The following is a 9,224-nucleotide window of genomic DNA, read 5'->3' as shown; positions in this document are numbered from 1 at the left end:
GCCTATTTATCTATAGACTTCTATCTTATCTGCTGCTTCCTTTTTGTTTCATCTGTGAATTTAATGAATGAAACAAAGATATATGCTCACCTCAGTATCAATAAAAACACAGTCCAGCGTAAGTAGTAATTCAGTTATAGCCTCCTTTTCTTGTTTCTTAAATCCAGTTAGTTGGATTCTTCGTTTTTGGACAGCGCATGCCATCTGTATGCTGGGGGGGGGGGGGGGGAAGTATATGCATAAATTGTTTGTACAGTTCTATTTGAAATTTCTATTCCGTCCACATTTTTGGATAAAATTAAAGACTTAATATAGCTATATAAGCAAATGCTTCTATTAGAGTAATACTACCTTGAGTTATTACAAAATATAACCATTTTAAATGGTTACTAAGTAGCATTAATGTACACTAAAGAGAATAGCCTAAGGCAGAGGTTCCAGCCAACACTGAACACCTTCATGATGCTCCCAGCTCTGCACCTTTATGTGCCAGCCTGCCCCTCTCAGAACAGAGTTAGACCTGCCCACAAGGTCTGCTGCTGAGGCTGCTTTATAAAAGAAGCTGACTGTTCCCTGAGGAAACCCCTGAGTACAGACAGAGGGACTCAGCCCAACCACTGCGGGGAGGGGGAGTCCATAATAAGCAAAGGGAAACCAGCTGTCCTAGGCAAGGTAGGTTGTAGCGGAAAGGTCCCCAGGGAATCTTAATAGGAGAAGTAGAACAGCAGGGGAGGAGACAGGATGTTGAATGGAGATGGCGCCAACTGCATTTTCAAACCTGAGCTAGCAGCGGTACTTCATGGGGCACCACCAGTCAATCCTACATCGATATTAGTGCACAGTTTACACGGCATTGCTGGGCCTAGGGCGTGCATCACGGTGGGGTACCCAGCTCTCGCCCGCCCACACCTACCATGGGGGCCGGAGAGCAGGGGGAGGCCACACTCGGTCACCCCGGTGAGCTCACCTTTCCCTGACGGGGGACGGTCGCGCTCACACAGCCGAGGGGATCAAACAGCCGCTCTGGTGCCCGCTGGCATTGGCGGCCCAAGCGCTGCTCTAGGGAGGGGGCAGCGCTCCCAGCACCGCAGCGGCTGTAGAAGATCCGACCTCGCCGCTCCCGGAGCGGCTGTAAGAGGCGGCGTGCGCCCTGCGATACCAGCCCCTACAGCCTCCTTCCCGCCGGCAGCAACCGGCCCCGGCCCCGCCCCCGGATGTGGGACCCAGCCGTTCCGGGACGTTGCCACTGACGCTCCCTGGTCTCTGGGGCTGCGAACACGGAGCCGAGCGGGGCCCGGCTGGTAAGTGAGCCTGGCGGGGCGGAGAGACCGTGGGCAGGGTCCGAGCCATCCCCGGCCGCCGTGTCCCAGCACGCCCCTTCTGGGGAGCTGCGTCCATCTCGAACCGCCCCGGCAGGTACCCGCGCCCCACTAGCCCCTCTCCTGCCGCCCGGGCCCGGCTCCCCAGCCCCCCACAACAGGACGCTCCTTGTGACCGACCGTTAGCCCCCCCGTGCCTGTTAATAACTAACTTGGCCGTTTGGCAGCATGTGGCGCCGTCTGTCGCGGAGTGAGCAGCTGGGGGCGACCCCAGGCTGCCGCCCCCACAATTTATTCCTTTTGCCACGTGGTAGTGGTGGTGCTATAAATTAAAGAGGGCACATTTGGTTAGGAGAAGGGCCAGGAACTGGTTGGGACACTGAGTTGGGGAGGGGTTGTTTCTGGTCCTGCGCTAACTTCTTATGTGACCTTGCACAAATCATAAAAACAACGAGGAGTCCGGTGGCCCTTAAAAACTAACAGATTTATTTGGGCATAAGCTTTCATGGGTAAAAACCCCACCTCTTCAGACACATGGAGTGAAAATTACAGATACAGGTACATGAAGAAAAGGGCATTACCTTACAAATGGAGAACCAATGTTGAAGGCCAATTTAGTCAGGGTGGATGTGGTCCACTCCCAATAATTGAGGAGGAGGTATCAATACCAAGAAAGGGAAAATTACTTTTGTAGTGAGCTAGCCACTCCTAGTCCCTATTCAAGCCCAAATTGATGGTGTTAAGTTTGCAAATGAATTGTAGCTCTGCAGTTTCTCTTTGAAGTCTGTTTTTGAAGGTTTTTTTGTTGAAGAATGGCTAACAAGTACCTTCTTTGCCTCAGTTTCCCCACTAGGCAAATAAGTCTTAGCTATCTACTTAAAAAGAGATGTTGTGAAGTTTGATTAATAGCTAGTTTGAAAATGCAAGTCTTCTACAAATGCTAGGTATTTCTAGTTAGTATTATCTAGGTCAATTGCTTTTCCTCTATTACTAGACGGAAATGGTAGAATTATGGAGAAAAAGCAGAAGTGTTAAATATTTGTTTTGTATTTGCAGGGGGAAAATGGATGATGTAGTCATGATAATAAGTCTTTCCATTCCACTGGTGTTCTCAGAAGAATGTTAAATAGTAACTATTAAAATTAAACACTTTGAAATCAGCAGGTCCAGACAGCTTGCACCCAAGAGTTTTAGAAGTGCTGCTTCAGGTGCTCTTTGGACCATTAATGTTGATTTTCAATAAGTCTTGGAATACGGGGGAAGTTCCAGAACACTGAAGAAAATTAATGTTATGCCAATATTTTAAAAGGGTAAGCAGGATGACCCGGGTAACTATAAGCCTCTTAGTTTGCCATCAGTCATAGGCAAGAAAATAGAGTGGTTGATATGGGACTGCATAAATAAAGAATTAAAGGAGAGTAATATAATTAATGCCAATCAGCATGGGTTTATGGAAAATAAATCCTCTAAAACTAATTTTATGTAATTTTTTTTCGAGATTGTGAGTTTGATGGATGAAGAGAATAGTGTTGATGTAATGTGCTTATATTTCTGTATGGCATTTGACTTGGTACCACACAACATTCTGTAAAACTGGAACAATATAAAATTACAATGGTACACATTAAATGGATTAAAGATGATTAATTGCTAGATCTCAAAATAGAATTCTAAGTAGGGAATAATCATTAAACAGCTGTGTTCCTAGTGGGGTCCTGCAGGGATCAGTTCTTGGCCCTATGCTATTTGACTTTTTTATCAGTGACCTGGAAGAAGACACAAAGTCATCAGTGATTAAAGTTTGCAGATGACAGAAAAATGTGGGGAGTGGTAAATAATGAAGAGGACAGATCACTGATACAGAGCAATCTGGATTGCTTGGTAATCTGGGCGCAAGCAAATAATGTGTTTTCATATGGCTAAATGTAAATGTATGCAAGTAGGAACAAAGAATGTAGGCCATACTTGAGGACCTCTTTCCTGGCAAGCAGTGACTATGAAAAAGATTTGAGGTCATGGGCAGTGATGAGCTGCCAAAATCTTAACAACTGTTTCCCTCCTCACCCTCCCCCCGGGACTCCTGCCCTATCCACCCCCCTTCCCTGTCCCCTACTGCCCCTCGCTGCCCCATCCAACCCCTCTTCTAATTACTGATTGCCCCCCCGGAACCCCTGCCCTATCCAACCACTCCTTCTCCCTGTCCCCTGACCACCCCTGGAACCCCTGCCCCAGACTGCCTCCCACTGCCCCATCCAACCCCCACCCCTTCCTGACTGCTCCCCCGGGGACCCTTGCCCCTATTCAACCCCTGTTCCCCCAACCACCCTTACCCCTATGCACCCCCCTGAACTTCCCTGCCCTCTATCCAGCCCCTCCCCACCGCTCCCTGCCCCCTTACTGCGCATTGCCTGGAGGTGGCTGGTGGTGCTACAGCTGCGCTGCTTGGCTGGAACCAGGCCACGCCACCGCCACACAGCGCCTGGAGCACCGGGTCAGGCCGAGTTTGCAGCCCGCTCCCCCCACCCCCCACTTCCCATGAATCAGCTGTTCACATAGGAAGCCTGGGAGGGCTGAGAAGCAAGCAGCAGCTTCGCGCTCAGGGCCAGGGAGGCAGAGGCTGAGTGGAGATCAGCTGTGGCAGGGAGCGGTTCCTGTTCTCCCCCCCCTCCCCGCGGGTTACCTGCTGCGGCACAGGCGGCCCCAGCTCACCTCTGCTCTGTCTCCACCTCCCTGGGCCTGAGCGCGAAGTGTTAATTCAGGCTGAAATTTTCATGCTGCATCTTTATCTCAGGTTGAATGTTTCTGGAAAATAAAAACAAAAAACAGCAAAAATAGTTCAGCTATTTCTCAGAACAAGGTTAGGGAAAAGTACATTGGCAAAACAGTATTAAATTCTTGCAACCATTTTGTTGAGCACCTTTAGCATCTAATATAGAATGCAGTAGCGAGTGGAATTTTGGTAGGGGGCTCACCCTAGCAGCAAAAAGGAATCTTTTGCTTGAAAATCCATACCAATCTGGATGAGTTATAAGCATCTGAAAATCGCAGTTTGCCATGCTCAATAGAGTTTGTTAAAGAAGAGTGAGGACAGGGACAGGAGCTAGAGAGGGAACAGGACAGTGGGGGCAGGGGCGTACAGAAGCACAGGGGGACATGCTAGGCAACTAGGCAGAATGGCTCAGGCTTGGGAAGGAAGGACCGGGTCTGCAGCTTCTGTATCCCCTGGATGACACTACCTCCAGGAACTTGCAATAGAAACGAGGATTCCTGCGCCTGAACATACCTCTGCTGCCAGTAAATATCAGTGAAACCGACTGGCAAAGTGTGTCTCATCTCCCTCTAGAGCAGTGGTTCTCAAACTGGGGGTCGTGACCCCAACGCGGGTCACAAGTTTCTTTTCATGGGGTCGCCAGGGCTGGTGTTAGACACCCTGCTGCCGGGGCCGGAAGCTAAAGCCCAAGCCCCACTGCTTGGGGCTGAAGCCAACACATGAGCCACTCTTGTCCCTGCTTACCGCCCCCTAACACTGGCCCTGATTCTAGAATCTAGAGTAATACAGGATACTGGGGTCGTGTAGTAATTTTTGTTGTCGGAAGTGGGTCGCAGTGCAATGAAGTTTGAGAATCCCTGCTCTAGAGGCTGATCTACATATTGGATGACAACCTGTTCCTGCTATTGGTTACTATGTTAGCTCATGTGGCAGAGGTCTGTACAGTGCATTAAAGGTTCTGTTACTCCAAATGAGACCCAGTGTACCCCTAGAATAGTTTATCTATTGCCCCTCCTGGGTTCACCAGAGGTCCTTTCTGGTTATCCTCTAACCTATTAATCTGTTTCTGCAGAGTGAATGGGGGCTCACTCGAGAGAAATTCCCTAGGTTTACTAGAGGTTTCCTTTTTAGAATAACTCCCCAGAGTATCTTAGATCAGATACAGTCTTCTGATGTAATTGATTGACACACAGACAGTACTTTTCCAAAACAAAGAATCTTCTATTACAGTAGCACACTGATGATCCCTGGCTACAATTTAATCTCAGCAACACAATTCCTTAATAATAACAATTCCTAAATATCTGAACTGCAATGTCATACAATTAGAACAGTATTAAGCATTACGCCTTACATATGCTGATTAGCCGTGTGCAGTTACTGACAGAAATCTTACATTGTTTTATATGTATAAAGTTTAAGCTCTAACACAGTAGTTCTCAACCAGGGGTACGCCTACTGCTGGGGGTATGCAGATGTCTTCCAGGGGGTACATCAGCTCATCTGGATATTTGGCTAGTTTTAGAAGAGGCTACATAGAAAGCACTAGTGAAGTCAGTACAAACTAAAATTTCATACAGAGAATGACTTGGTTATACTGCTCTATATACTGTACACTGAAATGTAAGTACAATATTTATATTCCAAAAGTAGTTTTTATGTGAGGTGTAACTTGGGGATACGCAAGACAAATCAGACTGCTGAAAGGGGTACAGTAGTCTGGAAAAGTTGAGAGCCACTGATCTAACACAAACACACATCTTTATTGCTCCAAACATATTAATATGATTTCTGTTCTATATTTACACTATAATTAGCATGTCTACTCTCCATAGGTTTCTTTCCCTCTGTTGTGTCAGGGTTTTCTAGTTGCTGCAGGTGCTGGCACTGCTTGTGGTGTTTTTTTCCTTCCGCTGCAAAAACCACCCCATTGTTCTGACTCTGATCTCCTCCTCCCTCTCTGAACAACTTCACCAATACCTTCACCTTCTCCTTCTCCTCCTAACTAAGTAACTATTGCCTACCGACTATCTGTCTTTTATACAGTTTTGCCAGCCAGAAGACCCTTTCTGATCATGCTCATATTCCAGTCTCTCTATTGGTTCTTTTACGATCCTTCCCTTATTATCCAATAATAGTTGTTTGCTGAGTGATTCTTATAGAACAGTTTGATATTATGGCTGTATTAGTTATTATGGTCTGTAGCCAAATAATATGGTCTGACAACTATTATGGTCTGTACTACTATGGTCTGTAACCTTTATCCTATATTTACACTGAGCCATGCTTGACTCACCTACTTAGGTGACCTTAAGTCTACCTCTGTGCTGAGCATGCTCCACTTTTACTTGGATGCATGCCAACATTCCACACATATCAAACTATAAACAATTACCTCATCCTTAAACTGACAATTGGATACATACTGTATGTACCATATATTAATATTATGGTCTTCTGTTACCACTCTATTTCCTGCCAATTTAGTTAATCTTATTTTAATTCTTCCCCCATTTTCAACTAATGGTGGCAAGATGATGCTTTTAATGCTGTGTTTTATGAAACAGAATAGAAGAGCTAAAAAATCTCTGGTATTAGTTCCAGCCTTACTGATGACCCATGTGAGGATCAGTATAATTCTGCATGATGGAATATCCTTAGTTTTAAAAAAACAAACCAGGGTGGATTTGATTTAAATCATGGATTTAAATCATGATTTGATTTAAATCCATGAATCAGGAAGACTCGACTTAATCATGGATTTCTACATAACAACCAACAAGAATGCACTTTTATAACCTTAATACATATTCTTCACAACTCAGAGATAGATGTAGGTTTCATTTTTAGAGGTACACACTACTGCTGTTAAAAGTGAGATTATCACTTCAACAGTCTCTGAATCCAAGTGCTTAAGTGACTTCCACCAGTTCACTGGTGTGACTTTCTTTAAAACATCATCAGCAAACATATTTCTTGAATGGTTCACCCTTAGCTCTGAAGTATATTATGGAGGGATGATTGCTGGATGTCCATGTCATAGCCAACTCCTCTTCTTCGGCAGTTAAGGTTCGACCCTGGTACCGAGTATTGAGAATATTTGCAAGAAAATGAGCTGGAGATGGTGCTTTTTCCATTTTTTTTTATGCTTGTAATTTAACTCTGTCATTGCATATTTCTCTTTTTAAGATCTCACTCGTTCCTTCCAAATTTCAACAGCATCAGCAATAAAACAGCTATTTCCCTGCACGGCTAAAGAAATAGGCTTCAGGGAACTCATCATGTGTTCAACATTTCTCTTAGCCAAAGTTCTCAACATTGGGCTTGTGACAGTGCCATCTATTTTTTCACAATTTTGTTCACAAACTGTCATCAGATTAGGCCAGTTCTTGATATAGTGCTCAAAACAGTCCACTGCTGAGTTCCATTGCATGTCTTGTGGGTGAGTTAGCTTGGTTCCTCCTACTTTTTTCAGAGCAACTGCTGAAAAGTGGTTGTTACAGAAATATATTGCAATTTCAACAATATTAGCCTTTATTTGTGGAAGACTGAAGTCTTTGGCTAGGAGGTGCATCAAATGAGCACTGCAACCGTATGTTATTAGCTTGGGACTCTCTTCTCTCTCCTAATTTCTTCTCATCTTGGATAAATTTGCAGCAGTGTCCCTGACCAAGCTGTGTATTAGACATTTGAATTTTTTTCACAGTTTGTTATAGCTTTTACTGCTACTTCTTGTAAGTATTCTGCTGTGTGTTCATTTCCTGATGTATCAATTGTGTCTGTAAAGAAGACATTCCCTTCTTCTGTTGTCACACAAGCACATGCAACAGGATCATTGTGGACATTGCTCCACCCATCAAGACTCAGGTTAACAATTTCACCCTCCAGACCTTTTGCACACTGCTCAATTTCTCTTTCATACACTTTAGCCAGCAATTTGTCTGCGACATCTGCTCTGTTGGGTGGACTGTGTCCTGGTTTTAATGACTGAACCGTGTTAATGAAGTGTGGGTTCTCAATCATACAGAAAGGAGAGTTTGTTGCATAAACAAACCGGGCAATTTTTTCATCAATTACCTTCTTTTGTAATCTGCTGGTTCTTATTACAAACTTTTATTTATGGTTGTTTCTGGATGATGGAGATTTTTTTTTTCTTTTTGCTACAGGTGATATACCATGGCTATGTGACATACATGATGTGACAGAAACACTATCATTGGCAGATAACTCTGAAACTATAGATAATGATGGTGATCTTGAAGGTGGATACCCTTCAGAATCCTGTATGTTGAGGATGGATTCTCCTAAACAAAATAAGTCAATGCAGTTATTTAATCATTATTACCATACTGCTCATTTAGTATTACTCATTGCATTCACTGACACTCAGTACTACTTTAAAGGTGAAATTGTAAAAGGAAGATCTGCCTATTTCAGCTATTTATTTTTTATCACAACTGCATCTATAATGATAGTACTATAGCGTAACCACTATATATTTTGCTCAAACCTGAGAATTCAAGAATAGTCCAGAAGGAAGACAGGCAGTCCTTAAGAAAGAAGTATGAAATAAAAAAGTTTACCAACCTGGAGATCCTGCATGTTCAGACATGTTCCTTTCATCATCTTCAACGCAGCTTCCTCCTGAGAAGGAATACTTCTCATGATGTTGTTTCATTTGGGCGACCAGGCCTTGCATTTCTTTGTTGTACTGTTTGCATTTTGCACGTATGCCTGTCTTACCCACAGGTAGAGGAACTTCATTAAAATATTCCCAATTTGGGTCTCTTTTACGGCATAGGTTTTCCCTTCTAGTGAGAGAATGGTATGGTAGATGTCAATCAATGAAGTCTACACTCAGAAAGACCTTAAGACTTCTGGAATATGCTGCTCAAACAGTTTAACTTTTGTTTCTACTGCCTGTCCCTCCCTTCTCACATTTATCTCCAGACTCCTTCTCCTTGTCCAGATCTATTCTGCCCCCAACAATGTTCTATTCATTAAACTTTTTGAAACTTTGCACTTTTAGAGAGAGAGGTAAGGGATTGACTCTGTGTACACAAATTTGCAGAGGGACGAAAGGGTTGAGGTCTGTTATTTCTCACCTCTATATATTATTTATTTATTTAAAACAT

At 44.1% G+C, this 9,224-nt stretch overlaps 2 protein-coding genes across 17 annotated transcripts in view; one reads left to right on the top strand and one right to left on the bottom strand.

Moving 5' to 3' along the window:
• The window catches only part of SLF1 (SMC5-SMC6 complex localization factor 1), a 78,286-nt gene extending 76,686 nt beyond the window's left edge, over positions 1–1,600 (bottom strand). The window contains exons 1-2 of one of the 3 annotated variants that reach the window (XM_039545367.1): positions 1,532–1,600; positions 91–204 (exon numbers count right to left, since the gene is read on the bottom strand). In XM_039545367.1, coding sequence (XP_039401301.1) covers positions 91–204; positions 1,532–1,549 — 132 coding nt within the window. In that variant the 5' untranslated portion in view covers positions 1,550–1,600. The other 2 variants (XM_039545370.1, XM_039545369.1) reach the window with 2 other exon arrangements.
• Positions 633–9,224, top strand: part of KIAA0825 (KIAA0825 ortholog) — a 401,465-nt gene continuing 392,873 nt past the window's right edge. For 6 of the 14 annotated variants that reach the window (XM_039545357.1, XM_039545364.1, XM_039545352.1 and 3 more), the window contains exon 1: positions 1,170–1,301. The gene's annotated coding sequence lies outside the window, so the exon portion shown is untranslated. Of the gene's footprint in view, positions 673–1,168; positions 1,417–1,539; positions 1,570–9,224 lie in introns of those variants that run through there. The other 8 variants (XM_039545362.1, XM_039545359.1, XM_039545356.1 and 5 more) reach the window with 7 other exon arrangements.

Source organism: Mauremys reevesii, linkage group 6, assembly GCF_016161935.1.
Source record: "Mauremys reevesii isolate NIE-2019 linkage group 6, ASM1616193v1, whole genome shotgun sequence".
NCBI classification, from domain to species: Eukaryota; Metazoa; Chordata; order Testudines; family Geoemydidae; genus Mauremys; species Mauremys reevesii.
The sequence above is the reverse complement of the archived record's forward strand: the minus strand, read 5'-3'. Positions and strand labels throughout refer to the sequence as shown.